The 24,840-nt window shown below is 43.5% G+C and overlaps 1 protein-coding gene across 1 annotated transcript in view; it reads left to right on the forward strand.

Annotated features, from left to right (window-relative positions):
• LOC147021188 (uncharacterized) overlaps positions 1 to 24,840 on the forward strand; it is a 70,761-nt gene that overhangs the window by 11,804 nt on the left and 34,117 nt on the right. Inside the window, 1 exon segment of the mRNA XM_085893649.1 lies at positions 17,550 to 17,703. Coding sequence (XP_085749775.1) covers positions 17,550 to 17,703 — 154 coding nt within the window.

Consider the following 24,840-nt stretch of genomic DNA (forward strand, 5'->3'; position numbering starts at 1 on the left):
CAGGAAAAAGCAGTTGTGATGGTGCAACAGGGGCAGGTGGTGGTGATTGTGCAGCGGGGGCAGGTGGTGGTGGAGGTGCAGTGGGTGCATGCAGTGGTGGAGGTGCACCGGGTGCAGGCAGTGGTGTATGTACACCGGATGTAGATAATGGTGGAGGTGCAGCAGGGGCAGGCGGTGGTGGAGGCGCATCGGGGGCAGGCGGTGGTGGAGGCGCATCGGGGGCAGGCGGTGGTGGGGGGCATCGGGGCAGGCGGTGGTGGGGGCGCATCGGGGCAGGCGGTGGTGGGGGCGCATCGGGGCAGGTGGTGCTGGGGGCGCATCGAGGGCAGGCGGTGGTGGGGGCGCATCGGGGGCAGGCGGTGGTGGGGGCGCATCGGGGGCAGGCAGCGATGTAGAAATTTTGACAGAGCAATAGACATCAACTAATGGCTGGAAGAATGGTGTGGGTAGGAAGGTTTTACATTTAAGAAGAAGTGAGAATCATTTCAGGGATAAATTGAGTGTTTCCAGAATGATGGCCGCATGTTGAATCGAAAGGGGGCAGCAATGTTTGCAGTGGGAATTGAGGAAGGAATTCAGGGTTTTTTTTACGTCAGTGGAGGGTGGGGAAGGAATGAAGGTTGAAACGGATGATGTAATTATGATGAGTAAGGCCAGGCAAGAAAATAGAATTTCAGGAAGGGAAAAGTTAAATATATTCTCCACCAATTCCATGAGTATAAATATTAAGATGGAAGAGCTTGAAGCCATCGTGGATATCGAGGAGTGCAATATAGTTGCAGTGAGTGAGACATGGTTTGAGGAGGAGGAGTGTAACTGGAGGATGGGATTAGAAGGCTTCAAGGTGTATCAGAGTGATTGGAAGGAGAGAATCTGAGGAGGAGCAGCAATCTGGGTAAAGGACAGCGTTGCATCAAGAGAAAGGTGTGACATTAAGGAGGGAACTAATGTGAAGGATTCTGTTTGGGTTGAGATTCGAGATTGTAAAAACAGTAAGATACTGGTAGGATGCTTTTATTGGGCTTCGGGTGGAAAGGAAGCGGAGGAAGGAGGAGTACATTAAGAATTCAAAATGACATGGGGTAAGGGAAGAGTATTGATGATGGGGGATTTTAACTTGCCAGGGATAGATTGGGTCCAGGAACAGGGGAAGGGCAGAGCAGATGCGGATTTCCTAGTTTTAGTCTGGGAATGCTTTTTAACCCTGCTTGTTGATAAGCCCACGAGGGGGAGTGCAGTATTCTACCTCCTTTTAAGTAACGATCCCAATATGGTGGAGGAGCTGGAGGTCGGGGAGCATTTTGGAGCAAATGAGCATAACATTGTGTGTGCAAAGATTCTGTTAAGGGTTAGAGTTCAGGATAGGAGGGTGAGGCTATTAGATTTCAGGAAGGAAAACCTTGAGGTATGAGGAGAGAATTGGGTGATGTTGATTGGGAGACTCCAACAACAGGACAATCAGCATCAGAAAAATGGGAAACCTTTCAGGAGCAAATGTGTCAAGTGCAGAGTCAGTACATTCCAATGAGGTGTGAAAGTAGAAGTAGCAAGAGACCAGGGTGGTTGAGTCGTGAGATAAGGAACACGATTAAGGAGAAGCAGAAGACATTAATTTGGTTTAAAATAACAGGACTGGAGATGGATTTATCTCACCATTGGAGTAAACAGAGGTAAGTTATGAAAATAACTCGGCAAGCCAAAAGAGTATGAGAAGGACATGGCTCAGAATATTAAACATAATAGCAAGGCATTCTTCAAGTACATCAAGGGAAAATAATAGGTTCAGACCAGTGTGGGTCCATTGAGGAATAGCACCGGGAGAGTGGTTGGTGATGAAATTGAGATGACAGGCTTATTAAACAGGTATTTTTCTTCAACTTTTACACAAGAACAGTCAAGAGAATTGCCAATAGCTGACATTATCTGTCGAGGAGGTGATGAAGGGCTTTTATGGAAGCTCCAGGTTGGAGTGGAGGAAGTAAAGGAACAGCTAGGTAATCTAAGAGAAGATGAGGCTTCTGGGCCAGATAATATGCAACCGAGAGTGTTGATGAAGGTGGATGAGCAGGTAAGTGAGATGTTAACGGATATTTTCAATTGCTTACTGGAATCAGGACAGGTACCGGAGGATTCGAGAGCAGCAAATGTAACACCATTATTTAAGACAGGATCCAGAGAAGAATTGGGAAACTATTGGCCTGTTAGTTTGACTTCAGTTGTTGGGAAAGTGTTGGAGATATTAATTGAAGATGACCACCCTCTGCCGTACATCGGTCATCCCTCAGACCGGCAAGCTGCAGCTTCTTCACTCACTGCTGATCTGGATAAAATCACAAACTGATCCAACACGTGGAACATATCTTTCAATCCGGACACATCTCACACTCTCACGATGTCTCTTTGAAAGGACCGTTTAGAACCCCCCCCCCCCATCCACTTTCTCAACAATCCTGTGGAAGAAGTCCTTTCTTTCAAGCTTCTGGGTCTCACTATCTGCCATGAGCTTTCCTGGGAAAGCCACATTTCAAACCTCGCCTCCAAAGCCAGTCACCGACTGGGAATCCTCCATCGTGCAAAGTCCTTCCTCGGCCCACCTGAGCTCCTGACCACTTACAAAGCTTTTGTCCGCAGCCTGATGGAGTACTGCTTTCGCGTTGGGCTGGTGCTCCTGCCTCCCACCTTTCTCGGCTTCACGCTGTAGAAACAAAGACATTTTGGATCATTGGCATCTTCCGCAATGAGGCTGAGTCTTTGGGCCTCTCACTCAATCACCGCAGGTTGCTCGGTGGTCTTTCTGTCTTCTACCGTTTCCTCTCCAGCCTTCTCCTAACCCTCTGCTCTCTCTGCGATTTGTCCCACCACATTTCCGCACGGCACTCAAGGTCCTCCAACAACCCCCTTCTGGTAAAACTACCAAAATCACGAATCACTGCTCACCTTCACTCTTTCATTCCTCTTTTTTCCCGCCTTTGGAATACACTCCCTCACTCTATTCATTCCCATTCTTCCCTCCAGGCCTTCAAAACAGCTGTTCACCACCACCTCTTATCATCCCCCATCCAAATCCTCGATCTTTTCTACCCCCGATAATCCACCCAAGCCCACCTTCTTCAAATTCCCTGCTTTCCTTCCTGAAAGTCCCTGTAATGTCCATCTTCTATTCCCCATGTTCCCCGTCCCATCCCTCTCCCTTCCACAGATCTCCTAATGTCTCTGTTCCCCACTGTTTTGTCCTTCCCACTCCCTCCCCTCCTGTCTCATGCCCCCCCCCCCCTTGATGTGCGTTGTGTGTTAGCTCTCATGCGAGCCTCGACAAGGTGTACAAAAAGAAAAAGACCAGATGAGGAACCATTTCAATAAATACAAACTAATTAAAGGTCGTCAGCATGGGCTTACCAAGCTTAGTTCCTGTTTCACAAATGTTTTCGAGTTCTTTGAAGCAGTGTCTGATTGGGTGGATGAGGGAAAGGCAGTGGACAGAGTATATCGAGACTTTTTGAAGGCATTTGATGAGTTTCCACATCGGAGGTTGTTCGCCAAAGTGAGTGGTTGTTTAGTGACTGGTCAGGTAGCTAATTGGATTACAAACTTGCGTAGTGATAGGAAGTGAAGAGTGGCTGTGAGCGGGACGATGTCTTGCTGGGAGGATGTTAGTAGTGGGGTACCTCAGGGATCAGTACTCGGACCTTTGCTATTCAAGATTTGCATCAACGATTTGGATAATGCGGTGGAGTGAAAGCTTTCCAAATTTGTGGATGACTCAAAGCTTGGAGGTAAGGTGGATAGCAGAGGGAGTGGTGATCAGATTCAGGAAAGTATTGATACTTGTGCAGATTAGGCAAAAGATTGGCAGATGGAATTGAACCTGAGCAAATGTAAGGTGTTGGGGATGAGAAAGAACAATGAAAATAAAGATTACAGGATGCAAGGGGTAATTTTTGAGTGTGTCACACAGGAGAAGGATCTGGGAGTGGTAATATATATGGGAGTTAAGCAGGTCAGTAGTAGATTAATGGGGTTTCTAGTGCACCCATGCAAATGAATGTGGAAAACTATGAAATGAACCCCAAAAACCCCTAAACAGGAGACTGATTCCTCCCCCCCCCCCCCATACAAATGTACAGGGAGAACTCACTGACTCGAGACCCATCAGGACAAAAAGAGAAGAATGATTTTCTGCCATACAAGCTCATGTTAAATTGAGACTGTCTCAGGGCCCAAAAAACCTCGTACAAATTAATAGGGGAAGCTTTCTTGCTCAAGGCTTATTTGGTCAAAAAAGGAGAATGATTTTCTCTCCCCCTCTGACTCTTAGTCCAGGGGGTCAAAAGAAGAGATCGATCTCTGCCCCATTACTTACTCCATTCAAAGAGTGAGCCAATGAATATTTGATTATGTTCTACTTCAGGTAATAAATTAATTTTCCGATTACATTCATCGCCATCAAGTATATTCACAAATATTATTTTAAAACTTAGTTCTTGTTTTAAGTATCTTTGTTGAGCAGAGATTAAATGATAAACTTCTCTTAATGCTCTTGTTTGACCACCTCCTGATCCACATATCATTTTGAGATTGTAGTAAATTGTTTTTCCATTGTTCAATTGATAACCATCAAAGTTTTCAGTCCATTCAAGGATATTAATTTTTTTTCTTTACATCCTCCATCTTATTTGTTATGAAATTTATCCGCTTGTTTGTTTTATTTACTTTTACCCCTGCCATTTCATCAATAAGACTCATTTGATATTTCTCACATTCGTAATATTTCTCATTTAAATACCAAGACTGATTACATCTCCACTCTTTGGTTTGGTTATTGCTTGGTTCTATCATTTATAAATCCGTAAAAGACAGTAGTAGTCCCTCAGCACTTGTACTTATAACCATAAGGGAGACTATTAATTCCATTCTCTAAAATATGGTTTATCATCAAAAGCTCCAAATGCTTTCTTATTTATTTCTTCTGCATATAATTGATGTTTATAACTTGTTATTTTATTCATTTTTCCATACTCAATTCTTCTTCTTCTTCTTCTTCTTCTTCTTCTTCTTCTTCTTCTTCTTCTTCTTCTTCTTCTTCTTCTTCTTCTTCTTCTTCTTCTTCTTCTTCTTCTTCTTCTTCTTCTTCTTCTTCTTCTTCTTCTTCTTCTTCTTCTTCTTCTTCTTCTTCTTCTTCTTCTTCTTCTTCTTCTTCTTCTTCTTCTTCTTCTTCTTCTTCTTCTTCTTCTTCTTCTTCTTCTTCTTCTTCTTCTTCTTCTTCTTCTTCTTCTTCTTCTTCTTCTTCTTCTTCTTCTTCTTCTTCTTCTTCTTCTTCTTCTTCTTCTTCTTCTTCTTCTTCTTCTTCTTCTTCTTCTTCCGGCTGCTCCTGTTAGGGGTCGCCACAGCGGATCAACCATCTCCATTTCGCTCTATCCTCCACATCTTCCATTGACACTCCAACCGCCCGCATGTCCGCCCTCACCGCATCCATGAACCTCTTCTTTGGCCTTCCTCTTCTCCTCCTGCCTGGCGGCTCCATCCTCAGCATCCTTCTCCCGATATACTCCGCTTCCCTTCTGTGCACATGTCCAAACCATCTCAATCTCGCCTCTCTCACTTTGTCTCCAAACCGTACTACCTGCGCTGTCCCTCTAATATACTCATTCTTTATCCTGTCCATCCTCGTCACTCCCAACGAGAATCGCAGCATCTTTAACTCTGCCACCTCCAGCTCCGCTTCCTGTCTTTTTGTCAGCGCCACCACCTCCAAACCATACAACATAGCTGGTCTCACTACTGTCATATACTTTCCCCTTCACTCTTGCAGCTACCCTTCTGTCAGAAATCACTCATGCAACTCTTCTCCACCCACTCCATCCTGCCTGCACTCTCTTTTTCACTTCTCTCCCACACTCTCTGTTACTTTGGACAGTTGATCCCAAGTATTTAAACCCATCCACCTTCCCCACCTCAACTCCTTGCAACCGCACCATACCACCAACCACCCTCCCTCTCATTTACGCACATGTACTCCATCTTACTCCGACTGACTATCATTCCCCTTTTCTCCAGTGCGTACCTCCACCTCTCGAGGCTCGCCTCAGCCTGCTCCCGACTCTCTCTACAGACAATGATGTCATCCGCGAACATCATAGTCCATGGAGACTCCAGTCTGATCTCGTCCGTCAACCTGTCCATCACCATTGCAAACAGGAAAGGTGTCAGCGTTGATCCTTGGTGCAATCCAACTTTAACCTTAAACCGGTCCGTCATTCCTACTGCACACCTCACCGCTGTCACACTGTCCTCATACATATCCTGCACGATCCTCACATACTTCTCCACCACTCCCGACTTCCTCATACAATGCCACAACTCCTCACTTGGCACCCTATCATAAGCTTTCTCTAAATCCACAAACACACAATGTAACTCATTATGGCCTTCCCTACACTTCTCCATCAACATTCTCAAAACAAACATCGCATCAGTGGTGCTCTTTCCTGGCATAAGCCCAAATTGCTGCTCACAAATCGTCACCTCTCCTCTCAACCTTGCTTCAACTACTCTTTCCCACAACTTCATGGTGTGGCTTAACAACTTTATCCCTCTGTAATTTTCACAGCTCTGCACATCACCCTTGTTCTTGAAAATCGGAACCAGTACACTTGATCTCCACTCCTCCGGCATTCTCTCACTTTCCAAGATTTTATTTAACAATCTGGTTAACAACCCCACTGCCATCTCTCCGAAGCACTTCCACGCCTCCACTGGTATATCATCTGGGCCAACTGCCTTTCCACTTTTCATCCTCTTCATAGCAGTCCTCACTTCATCCTTACTGATCCACCCCACTTCCTGATTCACTATCTCCACCTCTTCCAACCTTCTCTCTCTCTCATTTTCTTCATTCATCAGCTCCTCAAAGTACTCCATCCACCTTCTCAACACACTCTCCTCGCTCGTCAGCACATTCCCATTTGCGTCCTTTATCACCCTAACCTGCAGCACATCCTTCCCAGCTCGGTTCCTCTGTCTTGCCAATCGGTATAAATCCTTTTCCCCTTCCTTTGTGTCCAACTTCTCATACAGCTCGTCATATGCCTTTTTCTTATCCTTTGCCACCTCTCTCTCTCTCTTTGCCTTTTGCCGCCACTCCTTGTACTCCTGCCTACTTTCTTCATCTCTCTGACTATCCCACTTCTTTTTCGCCAACCCCTTTTTCCTTATACTTTCCTGTACTTCCTCGTTCCACCACCAAGTCTCCTTATCTTCCGTCCTCTGTCCAGATGTCACACCCAGTATCTTCCTATCCATCTCCCTCACCACTTCTGCTGTAGTTGCCCAATCATCCCACCCATCTTTACCACCATCCAACACCTGTCTCGCCTCTTCCCTAAATTACACGCAACAGTCTTCCTCCTTCAGCTTCCACCATCTGGTCCTTGGTTCAGCCCTCACTCTCTTCCTCAACCGCACCTCCAAAATCATCCTACAGACCACCAATCGATGCTGTCGAGCAACACTCTCCCCTGCCACCACCTTACAGTCTCTAATCTCTTTCAGGGTGCATCTCCTGCTTAAGATGTAATCCACCTGTGTGCACTTTCCTCCACTCTTGTATGTCACCCTGTGTTCCTCCTTCTTGAAATACGTATTTACCACTGCCATTTCCATTCTTTTTGCAAACTCTACCACCATTTGCCCTTCCACATTTCTCTTGTTGCAACCGTACCGACCCATTACCTCCTCATCCTCTTTATTCCCTTCCCCAACATGCCCATTGAAATCTGCTCCAATCACCACTCTTTTATCCTTGGATACACTCTCCACCACTTCATCCAACTCACTCCAGAAATCTTCTTTATACTCCATCTCACACCCCATATGCGGAGCATATGCACTGATGACATTCATCATCACCCCTTCAATTTCCAACTTCACACTCATCACTCGGTCAGACACTCTCCTTACCTCCAATACCCTCTTGACATAATCTTCCTTCAGGATTACCCCGACACCATTTCTCCTCCCATCCACACCATGGCAGAACAGTTTGAAACCACCTCCAATGCTCCTTGCCTTGCTCCCCATCCACTTGGTCTCTTGTACACATAGTATGTCCACCTTTCTTCTCTCCATCATATCAACCAACTCTCGCCCTTTACCAGTTATCGTCCCAAAATTCAGAGTTCCAACTCTCACCTCCACACTTCTACTCTTCCCCCTCTCCCACTGCCTACTGACTCGCCTTCACTGTCTCCTTCTCCTCTTTCACCCAGCAGTTGCACAATTTACACGGGTACCCTGCTGACCACCGGTACCGGTGGCGGTCGTTGGTAACCCGGGCCTCGACCGATCCGGTATGGAAATTCGTTTTGTTGTCCACATAATGATTTGGCATAGGTTTTTACGCCGGATGCCCTTCCTGACGCAACCCTGGTCGCCTCTTACGACACAGGGATATGGTACACCTATTTTAACCAGGGTATACACCAGCCCAGTATACTGGTACTCATTTCGCCGACATACACATATAAAGATATACATATTAATTCAGTGTCCCAACGGGGCTTGAACTCAGGACCTTTTTGGTCCGAAGCCGCTGCCCAAACCACTGCGCCAACACCAGGCTTTCATTTTTATTTTTTTTTTCATTTTTCCATACGCTTCCCTCTTAATGATTAAACAGTTGTAATAATGTTTAAAGTTTATTGTTTCATTTCTTATTTTTTTCTTTATTCCCTTTGACTTCTTTTTCACCTTTCAATATTACTGTCAATATATGTAAAAGCATTTGCTTTTGATCTCAATCCTATAAATTCACTCATAACCTTCCCACCCAATTCATCTTTCAACTTACCAATCACCTTTTCATTCTTTTTTGAAACAATATACTATTTTTCTTATAATTACTTGTATCATATCTATAAATATTATCGATCATATCCTCATATACATTCCCAGTCTATCTGTATCCATATTTAGCAATGACACATTATCGTTGTACTTTAATTTTAAATTATTCTTGTAATTATTTAAAGCCCGACTGACGCGAATGACTTGGTAAGATTAAGTGATTTATCACAATATATACCCTTAAATAAAACGGCTGTGTATTCCAAAGATACAGAAATGTTGATTTTATCTCCAGTTCATGCAGAATTCAAAGTTCCAATTAAAATATTTTTTTTATAAAGAAGGGCGTATCGTTTGGATGAGAATAGAACAATGGGGGTATGATATGAATGATTTCGGGTTAATTGTTCATTTGAAATTGACCAAGAAGACCTGGAACAATTATATCATCTCGTAAGGAAGAATATTATCCACTTGGTATGGAGAATGAGTTTTGTGGAAGCACGATTCGTAAACAACAAATAAAATAATTTAATAAGGGTAAATATAATAATGGTTTTGCCCGAGTTAATATCATGAAAACAGAAAAAAACAGGATTATATATAATAAGTAAGGAAATACAAAATGATTTAACGATGGGAAGATGGGGAGGTGTTTTGTGTCAGAATATTATTCTGACATATATTTCTAATACATAAATGACAGCAAGAAGGCTTCAAGAAAATTATCATTTTTGTGTCCAAGCATACCTTCAAGAAAAGGGTATTCGGTATTTTTATAAATATTGTGACGTCCATGGGACTTGAACAGTCCCGCCAACGTAGAATGAGCCGAAACGATGGAGGCGGTTTATTTATTTATAACCCAAACATGGCGGTTCTAATCGCTCTACCACAAACGGGACGAGGAAGGTGGCACGAGTCGCTTTTCACTGAGTTGATGATGTTTATTTGTTTTTATTATTAACCAGAAATAACAAGACTCGGCAAGAAGAGGGATCCGGGGCGATTCGACGGGATGGTGCGGGATCGGGCGTGGGGAAAACACAGACAATTCCAATGAATATACAGATCTCAAACCCTCTAAGGCGCCAAGTACACACACACACACACACACACACACACACACACACACACACACACACACACACACACACACACACACACACACACACACACACACACACACACACACACACACACACACAACGTAGCTACTTCTGGTGGTCAGGCTGGATTGTTGTGTGGACGCAACTGTCCCTGGATCAGCGTCGGACGAGCTGGCCTTGCTCTCGTGAGGGGGGGGGGGGCAGGAGAAACCGTGGTGCTGTCGACCTCCTGGTCCTGGCCCAAGTCCGCTCACAGCCGCCAGGGAACCAGTTCTGGCGCCAAATTGCGAGCAGGAGAGGGAGGCAGGTCCGCCCGCCGTTCGACCCCGTACTGCGAGTCAGCAGAACCCCAGAGCCAACCAAGGTGAGGCACGAGGCTCAGCAAGGCTCCAAGACACGATGAAGAACACGATCGAATCAGCACAACAACAAGTACGCTTCCCGCGCAACAGCCTCCACACCCAAAAAAACACGATCTTTTTGTCCCGATCTTCTTCCTCTTCCTTTTCGACCCCGAACAGAACCTTTTTATCCTCCCGTCCTCGTCACTTCCAATCGAGCCGTTTTATTGGCCCACCGCTGTCGCCCTCCGCCAATCGTGATCACGGGGCGGAGCCATCCGCAGCCCTGTCCTGTGACGTCATGGCCAGCCTCCAGGGACTACTAAAAGGGGTTTACGCAGACACACTTACCCTATCCCGTGTCCCTATCTAATTACGTGACAATTATCATTTCCCCCTTGAAGAAATGAACATTTACTAGACAACTTATCACCACTGAATTGCTACTTATTACATCGAGATCCTGGTAAACTCGAACAGCATGGCATACCTAATTAAACATCCTAATTACCCTTTGAATGCATACCCCCCCCCCCTCAAATGTAACTATGTTCCACAACATAAGAATGAGGTATTTTCAATAAAAGATTGGCTTTATACTGATGTTGATAAACCAACAACTTTGGATTGAATTAAAATGTTAAATAATGAAAAAATTGTATAGTTCAGGAAACGTAAGGCTCTTTTAGAAATTCAAAAGAAATTTTATTGGTTTCCTGTTGTAAAAAGAAATATTTTGGATACAGGAATAACAAGAAATCCTGATGAATATATGTATGATATTCTGTGGGGTGTAAGTGATTCACGGATCGTGAGGGACGAGGAAGGATTTGAAGAGAGAGAGGAGGAAAAGTGTAAGAGAGAGAGGGAGGAAAGGGAGAAGAGAGAGAAGGAGGCAAGGGAGAAGAGAGCGAGGAGAGTGATAAGAGAGAGAAGAAGACGAGGGAGGAAAGAGAGAGAATAAATAAATATGAAAATATGGAAGCCAGTGAGATTAAAAAAAGATTGGGCGTATTACACAAAATAAATAAATCTCAACGTACCGAGGAGGAAAACAAAGAATTGACAATCCATTAGCATTATTTTCGACAAGACTATTGTCATCGTTTTCAAGGGAAAGATATTGGTGTAAATCAAAGTTTTTCATTTTTTTCTTAAATAAATGGAGGAGAGAGTGAAGACATTTCTGAGGATTCTTTATGTTTTAAAAATTAAGATTCAAATGTGCATGTTGGAAACTAAAAAGGCTTTCGCACTCTGTTGGAATTTTTCTCATAAATAAATGAGTTATTGTCTCAAATGCAAAAAGAAAATGTATGAAAAATATTTCATATTTTAAAAGTAAAAATAATGGGCTCATACAATAAGGTACATGTTTGGTGTGTGGTTCAAAAAAAGAGTCAATTTATCTCCAAACACAAACGTGGAGGAGATATACAAAAGTTTTTATCAGGAAGTAAATTTACAACTACTGGAATACCAGGGGAATTACATCTTCCAGGTTATTCTTTCTGTGGTCCAGGCACAAACTTGGATAAAAGATTAGATGAGGCAGACAATCCTAAACCATGTAGTAAACCCATCAATAGGGTTGATGAAGTGTGCATGAGGCACAATATTGATTATGGGAATACCACAACTTTGGAAGAAAAGCTTGAAGCTGATAGAGAAATGTTGTATAATTTGTCTCTGATACAAAATCCAACCTTGAGAGAAAAGGTTGATAGGTTCAATATGAAGAAGATGATCAGTACTAAATTGAAACTTGGGCTTGGAAATTCAAAAAACTTATAGGCTCTAATGATGTCCTGAAGGTCAGGTCAGGTCAGGTATGGGAGCATGTGCCAGAACAGCGCGTCGCTGCGTCCACTTTCCGCCGGTACTCCAGGGGCCTCCGTCTGGCCATCCCCCAGGCAGATGCCAGGCCCATCCCCATCTCCTTGAGATGATGGTCAACCTGCTGCAACCATGAGGCACGTGGTCGGCCCACTGGCCTCCTCCACTCATGAGACTCCCTCGCTGAGAGAATCTGGTGAGCAGGATCAGCGTCAGGAAAACGAGCCACATGTCCATACAGCCGCAGCTGACGCTCACGGACTATGCAGGTAACAAATCTCATCCAAGTCTCTCTCAGCAACCGCTCGTTGGACACAAAATCCGACCAGCGATAGCCAAGGATTCTCCGAAGAGACCTGGTACCAAAGGAATTAAGTCTCCGTCTCAGATCCTTGGTCGAAGTCCAAGTCTCGCACCCATAGAGCAAGACTGGAAGTACCAAGGACCTGAAGACTCGGACTTTCGTCCTCCCGCACAGGTACCGGCAGCGCCACACCCCATGATCCAGTGAATCCATGACTCCCCAGGCCCGACCCAGACGTCTATTGACTTCTGGCTCACAACCTGCGGAGACATGAATATCACTGCCAAGGTAAGTGAATCTATCCACGACCTCAACATCCTCACCACAAACAGACACAGACAGGACAGCAGCATCCAAGATGTCACCGAAAGCCTGGATCTTAGTTTTGACCCAAGAAATCCGTAATCCCAACGGCTCCGACTCCTCATTCAGCACCTCGAGGGCCCCCAAGAGGATGTCTAAAGTCTCCGCAAAGATGACTGCATCATCTGCAAAATCAAGGTCCGAGATCTTGACATTGCCAAACGATGCACCGCAACTTGATCTCTCCGACATCCTCCCAAAAATCCAGTCCATACAAGTGCTGAAAAGTGTGGGGGCAAGTACACATCCCTGACGGACTCCAGTAACAACTGGAAATACGTCAGAGATGGTACCACCACACTTCACAGCACTCTCAGTACCAGAGTAGAGTTCAGACATCAGATCGATCAGTTTCGGTGGCACCCCACGAAGACCAAGAATCCTCCAGAGGACATCCCGATTCACTGAATCGAACGCTTTACAGAGATCAACATAGGCTGCAAGCAGCCCCTGCCGAAACTCTCGTCTGCGTTCGGTGAGGACACGAAGTGCAAGGATACGCTCAATCGTTGACCTCTTTGGTGTAAAGCCTGACTGCTCTGGACGCTGGTGCTCAAGCAGATGGTGGCAAACCCTATCAAGAATTATCCGAGCAAAGACCTTGCCCGGCACTGAGAGCAGCGTCACCCCTCGGTAGTTGTTGCAGTCTTGGCGATCACCCTTCCATTTCCAGAGAGGGACAACAAGGCCCCTCTTCCAGTCAGTTGGGATGATGCCTGTGTTCCAGGCAGAGCACAAAACTGCATGCAACGACACGAGTGCAGCATTTCCACCAGCCTTGAGAAGTTCAGCATGGATGCCACAGATCCCTGGAGCTTTGCCCCGTTTCAACTGGTTCACCGCAGCCTGTGTTTCCACAAGCGATGGTGGACCACAGTTGATTCGAGGGTCAGCAACAGGGATTGTAACACCCTTGACGTCCAACTCGACAGCTGGGGGATCAGCCTGGTACAACCGCTCAAAGTAACCGGCCCAGCGGGCCTTCACTTCAGACTCCTCTGTCAAGAGCCTACCACTCTCTGCTCGAACTGCAGTGCTCCGACGGATGGGCTTGGATGAACGTAATGCGCGAATTCCCCTGTAAGCGGGACGAGAATCACCTGTCCACAGGTGATGCTCTACCCCCTCACAGATTCCTCGCACATAGGCCTCCTTGTCCACCCTCAGTGCACGTACAGTTTTACGCCTCAGCTCCCTGAACAGCTCAGCTCTGCCATTCAGCCTGGCCCTGCGACTCTGGTCAATGGTATCCAGTGTCCCTTGAGAGACAAAATTCTTCTTTGCCCTGCGGTGAACTCCAAGGCATCCACCGGCAACATCAAGGACGGTGGTCTTGAAGGTGCTCCACAACTCTTCAGGACCCCCCAAAGCACCCAGACCCCCCAAGTGTCCACTGATGAAGTTCCAATGAACCCAAGTCCTGAAGAACAATTAGCTGATGAATTACATAAACCAATATTCACAAAGTTTCAGGGAAGGAAGGTTTATTCCAAGGAAGTTGATTATATCTGGTACGCTGATTTGATTGAACTCAATAATGATAAGGGGTACAAGTATGCTTTCACTGTTATTGATTTGAGGAGTAGATACACGTGGGTTGTCCCTTTAAAAAACAAAACAGGTAATACTCTTATGTTAGCCTTTCAACAGATATTTAATAAACGTAAGATAAAACCTCAAAAATTGTGGACTGATGAGGGTGGAGAGTTATATAACAAGAATTTATGAATTTTCGAAAAAATAACGGCATTACATTATACAGTACCTTTAATGAAGGAAAAGCCGTTGTTATTGAGTGCTGTAATCGTACTTTAAAAGGGAGACGATATAAAAAAATTCACACAACTCAGTTCACAACAATGGTCATCTTTTATTCAGGATATTGTAGATAAGTATAATGACACGATTCACATGTCAACGAATTTGAAACCATCAGAAACATTTACAAAATTAGAATATGAAAAAGAGATTAATGTCAGAAAACCTAAGTTCAAAGTTGGTGATATTGTCAGAATATCTAGTGTCGGTGGAAATCTCATTTTGAAACAGGTGGAAGCGATGAAACAGATGGAAGCAAAGCGATGGACAAATGAACTTTTTAAAATTGTTGATGTAATAGATACAGTTCCTTGGACTTATAAGGTATATGATTTGGAAGGGGAAGAGATTTTAGGTTCATTTTATTCACAGGAATTACAATTTTTAATTGTAATTACAACCATTGCCCATTTTGTCCATTCTGTTGAGCGATAATGGGTATTTCTGCTGGATTAATGTATAAACCGATTAATCAATTAATGAAAAATTCCTCCCTTGGAAAGCATCAATTGAGCGAAAAGCAAAATCTACGGAGCTTTAATTGACATGCAACCGGTGTTTTCATATTTCTACACCTCCATCTTCACTCCTGCCTTCTGCCTCAGAATCGCTCGCGTTAGGCTCAAAACGACACTGCTCCACTATCCCCGCGAAAGTGTTTTCATTCCTCTTTTTGTCACCAACCGTTTCTTCAAAATCCCAATGATCAGTTTCAACAAACTGAAATTCTTCTGATTTACTACTAATGGTCGAATCGGTGTTGGAATTTGAGATCAACATGCACTGTTTTTCTATGTAAGCTACCGTTTGGATCAAGTTGAGTTCATAATGTGACATCACTGGTGAAATAAAAAATCGATACTCCCAGGGCTTTTTTTTAACACTTTATGATTGGCAAACATATATACAGTCATGCGCCGCTTAACAACGGTCCGGGCAATGACGGATCGCATATACGACGGGTCTGCCAGCTCTGAAAAAAATAAATAAATAAATGAAAAAATATGTAGCTGAAAAATTCCTATCGCCGAGTGATGTAGCCTCATATAAAAATAGCACATACAATTATGTACACTCTACAGAACATAATACTTCATAATGTTAATAAACAACGACAGTGTGGCCTTGCTATAATGCGATCGTTGAGGCCAATAAAATGTCCGCGAAAAAAGCAGGATCGTGCTAAATTGGGATTCAAGGAAATCGGCTTTCAAACTGAACCAATGTTTCCACGTTTACCTTCTCGCAAGTAAATTACCTTTGAATTGAAGAATTCCGCTAATAAATCGTTGTTGTTCATCAATTAAAACAAATATTTTTAGTGAAGCTTTTTATGTTGTTAAAACAATCACACTGTTCCGAAAAAAAATATATATATATATATATATATATATATATATATATATATATATATATATATATATATATATATATATATATATCACAATTGACAGGTGCTTGGTTATTCATTTGTAAATTATAACATCGATGCAATGATTACGTATTTATAAAATCGAAACGCTATTTATTCACCTTTCTATAATCGATGCGAGAGGAGGTTGTAAGCTGCTGCTAACCACACTGATGGCCGTCATGAACTGCACAAAGGTAAATCTCACGTGTCTTCTGTCTCTTGGATGTGTGTTACAATTGCCGACAGTATTCAGTGCAGTAACATGCTGTACAGGTTTGTATCTGAGGAGCAATAGGCTACACCATATAGCTTAGGTGTCTAGGTTTGTGTAAGTACGATGTTCGAAAACGATGTTCGAAAACGATGTTCGAAAACGGAAAAAAAAAAATGATGTTCACACAACGACGACATAGCTTAACGACGCGTTTCTCAGAACGTAACCCTGTCGTTAAGTGGCGCATGGCTGTATATATGTATATGTATATATGTATATATATATATATATATATATATATATATATATATATATATATATATATATATATATATATATATACACACATACATATATATTCAAGTTTTTTCCCTTTCAAATTGGACTCTGATGATTGATGACTCTCAATGGTTTTCAGAAGAAAAAAAATTGTGTTTTGAGTTCACCTTTAAATACGTGGATTACATTGATCTTTTTCCAATCGTCAGAAAGTAACTATTCTCTCATCCAATGACTTCTTGAAGGTGATTGTCATTGAAGTGGATATATCGTTAGCTCTCTCCTTCAGGACCCCAGGATGAAATCCATCTGGTCCTGCTGATTTGCACCCACAACCCAGCTGGAGTTTCTCTTTTACCATCTTTGGTACAATGTTTCTGTTTTCTCGGTGTGTCCGAATCCGTCCACAACTGAACTAAACTGTCAATTAGGCAAAGGCACACCACTGAAGTCTTCATTGGTGAACACACGACTGAAGAATTTGTTGAACACTTTAGGTTTGTTTTTGTCTGTTGTCACTCCCACTCTGTCCTCCATCTTGAATGTATTTATTTATTTATTTTTGCTCTCTACTTGTGAGTGAACATAACGCCAGAAATCCATTGGATTGTGTTCCATATTTGATGAGTTTCGTCTCATATCACTGAGTTGTGATTCCGAGTTGCTTTATGTCGGCTGTCAGTCATGTTCTCGTGTAGGTGATCTTCTCCACACCCAGAATCTTTCAATCTCTCCCAAGTACGATGATTGCGTGTTTTCTTAATATGCATGCAAAGTTTCAGGCTGATAGGTTTCATGGTTTTGGAGTTATGGAGGAGTCACACATTTATTGGTATAGATGGCCATATCATTGGCAGAGTGAGCAGCAGAGAGAATGTGCTTGTCTGCTGCAGGCAATGTGATTCATCAATGTGTGTGTTGTCTCTCAGATGGACGTTAAACTGGATGTCTGGTCACACTCACCTCTAAGCTATCTTGCCTGGGTTTCAATTCCAACCCAGCTATAAACTGTTTTCCTGTTGTTTCACAGGCAGGGTGATGAATCAATACATGCACCATCTCTCGGATGGATGTTAAACTGGAGGTCCCGTCGCACAATCGCCTCCAAGCTGTCGAGTGATTGCCAGCACCAACCGGTTCGTGAAAAGATGGGTGAAACTTCCTTCGGCAGACCCGACGAGAAGGTATGATTAATGGTGGCCGTTAACATCAATACACTTCATGGTCCCCCCCCCAACCCTGTTTATCCGCCCGATGTTTAAAAAGACAAAAATAATAATGATATTCGAACCATGAGCCCAAAAGCTCAACTGGATCAACAGCAACCGTCGCTACCCCCCCCCCCCCCCCACTACCGCAGACTCCCTAGACGCTGATTTCTGCCGTGGTACATTTCTAACTGATTTCTAACCCAAACAAACTTTGGTACATCACGGATGGTGAAAGTTGTGGTCAAGTTTGATCGGAATTGTGTGCGTTGTTTTGGAGAAGAGAGCAAACACCTATTTCACCTTCTGGAGGGTCAACATCCCCCCCCCTCCCTCCGTAAACCCTCTCAATGAGCGCAGATTTTGACACGGTCAATACACCTTCGTTCAGCATCAGATATGAAGCTTGTGGCCAAGTTTCATCAAAATTGTGTTTAGTTCAAGTCATACAGACTCAATGACTGACTGACTGACCGACGGACACTGCTCAATCGCTTAAGCTTACCAGACTGAAGTCGAAAGTTAAATGAGCTAAAAACTGCGATAAACCATTTGCGACCGACAAACAGGGTTCATGTGATGAACGCAGAATGAGAAGTTGTGATACAGCAGTGATATTTCAGAGTAAAACTACACGATTTCTGTTCATCAACAAATAAAAATACCTGTAAAACCTCCTTCCACAACACCTCCTGTAACCATTTGGAGCAGCTTATTGCCACAAAAAATTACGTTTTAACATTCGTTTGACTTTTTCAATCTGGGACGTGTTCAAAACAAGTAGATCTGTGATGTGGGTCAGTCAAGTCGAGCTAACCAAGATGGCGCCGGCTACGTGATCTCGAGCTCACGGCGGCTGCACTTTATACGGGTTATGAGCATTCTATTTATTTTCAGTTCAGTGGTGCAGATGACGTCACGTCCGGTAATCACCCCTAAAACCCGGAAGGTATACTGAACGGAATACCACAGGAAAAATACACAAATTTGAATCGGGTAAAGGATACCAACTTGATGGATGTGAAAGGGATTGTGTGTACCTCGAACCTTCATGTCAGTCGATGATTGAACACTAACTGAATGAAACTATTTACAAAGAGGTATCACTTGTGCACCATGAATATTGAGTGGAGGGTAAAATGACCGATCAGTTCAGATGATACCAATTCGCCAATGAGCTGTCAACTTCGATAGTGGAGATCAGTAATTATAAGGACAATAAAAATAATTACGAGGAGGAGGAAGAATGAAAGGATTACGAAACACTTCCGGGTTGATCTTCCTGTGAACCTTGAACCGGAACTCGAACTCAGGTCCTCGTGGTCGGGGCGGAACTGATCAGAAGAGGTATTTCGGAATTGTTCTTTGATATTTCAAAAGATGTGTGAAACGTTAATTTAAATACAAAATAATTTTCTGTTCCTTGATGACGGCAATGAAGGAAAGCTAAAGGAGTTTTATTGAATGTTTGTTGAGGTGTTTGATTGTTGATTTAATGAGGTGTTTTTAACTCGTTTTGTTTTATTCACCCCCTTGTTTTATATCACGTCATCACTAAACTTCCTACAACGATGAATAAACCTCATTCTTCCTTTTAACTGCAAAACTACCAGAAACCATTTATAATTAACTTGTATATCCAATTTGATATCTAAATGAGGAGGTGTAACACGGGGACGATGTACAATTACCTACTTTACCTGTTCCGTGGGATATTTAACGTTCAGAACCCGAATGGAGATGAAAAATCTGATTAATAATCCAAAAACTCATAAACATCGTGTGGATCTAAAATGTAACATCCTCGTTAACCTTCCACGGACATTCCATCTCAGGTCAATTGACTCCACAGGGAAATCATTCCGTAATTCGAGAACTCAGAGGGAAAGTGCCGAAACGAATAAGACCGGGTCACTCATCGACCATGAACACCAACAATTTAACCACGTGACCCAGAGTCTCCCGGCTGATCGATGTGCGGACATTTCTGGATCAATAAAGGGAAAGGATGGACGGACAGATTGAAATGAAAATGTGAACAAGGCAATTCATTTACAGCAGATAATGTGGGGGAAGGGGAATGGGGGGAAGGGAACTCGAGGGCTTTCCTGGAGTACAAGGGGCAACTGGGGCAGGAAAAGGGGGAAATGCAATTAAAAGCCAATCAAGGTGTTTATTCACAAAAAGGAAAGTTTTCCTTCTCTTCAGTTTATCAGGGTTGAGGTCCAATGGTTCCAAGCTTATGCCCTGCCTTGACCATGATACTCCACTTCTTCCTGTCCTCAGCCAACTCTCCACTCACCAACCACCCTCACATTATTGATATCCCTCCTCACACAATCTTCCCCTCTCAACCACGATCAACCTCTTTTCTTCCCTCTTTGCTCCTTCAACCTATCCACTATCTTTACAATTCTCTCTTTCTCCATCCGAACCAAATATCCAGCACACTTCAACCCACTTTTTATCAATCTCCTCATCAAGCTCATCTGCACACCATTTTCAGAAAGGAGGGGGAGGGAGTGGAGTGGAGTGGAGCAGGGAGAGAGTGGCAACATCTGTCCCTCTTCCCTGCCTCCTCCCTCTGGACTCCGACCTCACCTCTCCATCCTCTCTCTCATCCCACCCCCATTCCCTACCCCTGTGACAGGTGATGGCTTGCGTGTTTCCAGGTTATGAATTATATGAAAATTCCTGTTTCAAACCTCCAGTAACATGTATCGTGGTTTAAAAAAAAGAAGGAAAAGTGTTCGTATAAATGTTTGTTACGATTCACCTTGGGAGATCACAGGAGTAGCGTCGCAAACAAACAAACGTCTCATTCGCTTTCATGTGGAAGATAATATCGCTCCAAGGTCGTAATGAAATGAGATAACATCCCAAATTAAAGAAGATCATGCAAAAATAGGAAACAATGCGATCTCATTTGGGGAAAAAAAATATAATAATTAACACCAGATGACATCGAGGAACAACACCGCGCGGAACGCACTTTGATGCATCGACCAGTTCTTACAAAGGAGAATAGAATGTATTTTTATTCCTTTGGTGATGAACTACTGGTGGCATTATGTTTTTAGCTTGTCCGTCCGTCCGTCAACACCACCATGCGAATTTTCTCTTTTCTCTGCAACTACTTATCCAATTAACACAATTTTCACCATAGATGCGACTACTCTGCAAAATGTTTTAATCATAATTATGGCGTCATCGGTGATGTCGGGTGGCAGCCATTTTAAAAAACGGAAAAACTTTGGACCTCTGTATCAACTAAACCGCACCATGGAAAAAATTGAAATTTGGCAACAAGCAACTCTGCATGGGGAATAAGAGTGACTTGACTATGACGTAATCAGTGAAATGGTATCCCGGTCAAAATTCGACATGTAGAATGCTGTTTTCGATCAGTATGAAAATTTGTGGTTCATCGATGGATGGATTGGTCAACAGAAATTTTTTACGACATCATCAGTCGTGTGGTTTGGTAGCCATATTGTTGTTTTTTTTATTCTATTAAATGGAAAAAAATCTTCTCCAGAACCGCTTTCAAGATTGAAGTGAAACTGCACAAAAATGATCAACTTTTCATGTTGAATAAATTTTGATAACTATGATCTCTCAGCCGTGTTGGACAAAAACCTTATCCAATCAATGCCAAACTCCAAAGAAGTTATTGACCAACCGTTCTGAATTTGATTTGATAAAGAGGACGTTGTGGGTCAGGTTTCCGATCGAAGCGGGGTTGTATCAATGCAGGGCGGCATGTTTTTTTTCACCATAGTCACTTCACGAAATTTTCACCATAAATGTGAGTACCCAAGTGGAATGTTTTTTTGGATAACTATGACATCATCGGTCACTTTTTTGACATTTTTTGTTTCACAACCCAGAGTTGTTATTTCGTTATATGTTATATATCAACAGCGGTTATATATCGCCAAGTCCCGTCGGACCAAATGATCACTTTTATCGGCCTTAAAAGCCCGTTAATATCCCGAGCGCACCATGGCAGTCAATACAGGAAGGGACGCAATGAGCAGGTTGACATTCAAACAATGGGTATTTATTTTTACACGTAAGCAGTCAATGAATGGGGGGATATGGGGACAAGACACGAGCAAAAGCCTACAGCCGAGTTCTATTCGGAATGTACAAGCACGTACTTACTCACAATTCTACTTAAAGACAAGTCGCCACAGACTTTCATACAAAAACCCAAGAAAGAAAAGACATGGCCTCGTAAGCCTTTAATATTCCTCAGAGCCCAGATGACCGAAAGGCTCTGAGAGGCTGGGCAGGTTACCTCACCGCCCTGGTGGCGACTCAATGGGCTTTTGTTTGGCGACCCTGGGTATTTGTTTCTCGCTGGCTTGTTGCAAACACGGCAGCGGTTGTAATGGCGGCTTGGTTGGTCCACGGCATGGCAGTGCACCCGACTTTCCACAGCCGTCTCCCCGACTTGGTTGGCCATGGGCCTGGCAGCACGCCCGACTTTCCACGGCCGCCTTCCCGACGACTCCAACGAACTCAACTCCACCGACCAACAACTCCGACCAACTCCTCTCCCCAACTCAACTGCCGCTTTCAACTCAACTGCTCTCCAACCGCCAACCGACTCCCTTAGCTCAAATGCTCTGCCACCAACTGCTCGCCAGCTTCACCACCAACTGCTTTCTCGGCGTCCTAACGCAGCTTTTTATTGGGTCTGGGGAATTCGCCCCTCCCTTCCCGGCGAGCAGGGGAAAATCCTAGGAGTGATCGGGCTTGCATCTTTTTAGTAACCGCCATCCTTGTTTACGCCGTTCTGAGGGACCCGCCCCAACCGTCAATCCTGTTTTGTCCTAGAATATCGGGGTGGGAGTTGTCGAGTTGTTCTTTTTGTTTGTAGAGTAGGGTTGTTCTTCTGGTTATGTTTGTGGAGATGCCGTGGTTGTAGACTTTGTGGCGTTGTGGTGGAGGTGGCGTGGTTGTGGAGTTTGTTGGCGCTTTGGTGCAGGTGGCGTGGTTGTAGAGATGTTGTTTGTTTGAGATCAAAGATAGAACAGAATAACGGCTAACTCAAAGATTCACAGCCCGGCACACGAATAAATCCCTTTATACTTCGGTGGGGAAATCTAACCTGGACACACACTTATCAAAATAACAAATCTCTGGGGAACCTGAATGGTGGTTTGCGAATTTCCACAACCGTAACAATATGTTTTGCGACGTTTTTACAAATTTATTTTAAATGAAAGTCAGAAATATCTAATTTACATAAAATATTCAGCTCCCTGAGTCATTACTTTGCAAAAACGCCTTTGGCAGCAATTACAGCTTCAAGTCATCTTGGATTGCACCATTAAAAAAAGGGAGGGGGGCAAACAAATGACAAAATATTTCCTTAATCGTCTTCAGTTGAACGTCAGGCTTGACGACCAGTTCGTGAAAGACTGGCCCAAACTTATCCCATGACCGAGCCCACAAAAAGGTGTACGTACATATTTGGAGTCGTAGTTGTACAGTAGTTGGTAGAGATAGGAATGTCATGCTGAAGTGTTACAGGGGTTTCATGTAAAGCCAGTTGGAGTGATCTTGTTATGAAAACAATCAGAACGATCTCCAGTGCCTTCAGAAAGTATTCCAACCCATCGACTTTTGTCACATTTTGCTGCTACAGCCTGAATTTTAAAATGATTGAATTTTCAAAAAAAAATTGGCACCGATTTGCACACACTTCCCAATAATGACGATGTGAAAACATGTTTTCAGAAACTTTTACAAGTTAATTTATAATGAAAAGCAGAAATGTTTCGAGTCAATAAGTATTCAACTTCTCCACTATGGCACTCCAAATTGAGCTCACGTGCATCCAATTTCCTTTGTTCATCCTTGAGATGTCTCAACTTGATTGGAGTCCACCTGTGGCTAATTCAATTGAATGAACATGATTGAGAAAGAAACACCCCTTTCTATCTAAGGTCCCACAGTTGACAGTGCATTTAAGAGCAGAAACTCCACCATGCAGTCCAAGGAACTGTGTGGAGAAATCCGAGGTAGAATTGTGAGGAGGCATGGATCTGGGGAAGGGTATAAAACAATTTTAGAGTGTTGAAAGTTCCCAAGAGCACAGTCTGGTCCATCATTAGGAAATGGAAAGAATATGGGACTACCCAGACTCTCCCTTGAACTGGCTGTGCGACCAAGCCAGCCCGCTGTCATGTGTAGCCTGTTGCTGCTGGTTGCATCATTTTCTGGGGGCACAGCTGTGCTGTTGATGCAGTTCCCTCTACTTCCAGTACACTGGTACTCAGTTTGAGTCTTTGGAAGGATGACAGGCTGAGTAAATCCCACCTGGTCAAAATACTGTGGGCGACAGGGGCTCAAACTGAAGACGCTGAGATCTTAAGCCAGCCACCTTTACTGTGAAGCCAACACCAGGCTTTGTTGGACTCTGTTCTTCATGGTTGATGTATCTTTGAGCTCATCATTTGCTACTTTTGGCCCGATGTTCCCCTTTCTGTCCGATTTTCCCCCCCCCCCCCAGCCTTGTGACCTTGTTTATGTGTGTTCTTTCGACCTGTTACTATCTCTACCAATTCTGCAAAAGACTTTAAGTCTGGTTCCTGCCAACCTTTGGGAGGATTTGCAGAAGATTCGGGAAGACGAAAGAAAACTAAGTGTTTTTTCTTCTGTCCCTTTCAGTCATCTCCTCTGTAACTGCCACGCTGGTACTATTTGAGTTTGAGTTTGATCTTCATCCTGCTTCGAGTACGTTCCTGAAACCTCACCACCAATGAGAGATATGATATGTTCAGACTTGGCATGCTGTGCTTGGTTTACCAAGTGTGCTTTTGTTACATTCAGCACATGTTCACTCGAATTTTTTCTCTCAAGACCTTTTCACATCCTCTCGACCCCTTTGACCTGACCAACATGGTGGTCAAATGATGTCTTTCACAGGTGGAAGGAATGTTCCACACAAATAGATGGATGAACCAGCATATTATTATACATATAGATTATAGATGTATTGGGTAAAATTCCAAAATCATCATATTTAACAGCGAAGATATCGCAGAATGTTTAACAGAAAAAAAAACAAATAATAATAATCATGAGCGATCGAGGCAC

This window comes from Eptatretus burgeri, chromosome 8, assembly GCF_056783735.1.
Source record: "Eptatretus burgeri isolate ZD-2024b chromosome 8, Ebu_testis_v1, whole genome shotgun sequence".
Classification (NCBI taxonomy): Eukaryota; Metazoa; Chordata; class Myxini; order Myxiniformes; family Myxinidae; genus Eptatretus; species Eptatretus burgeri.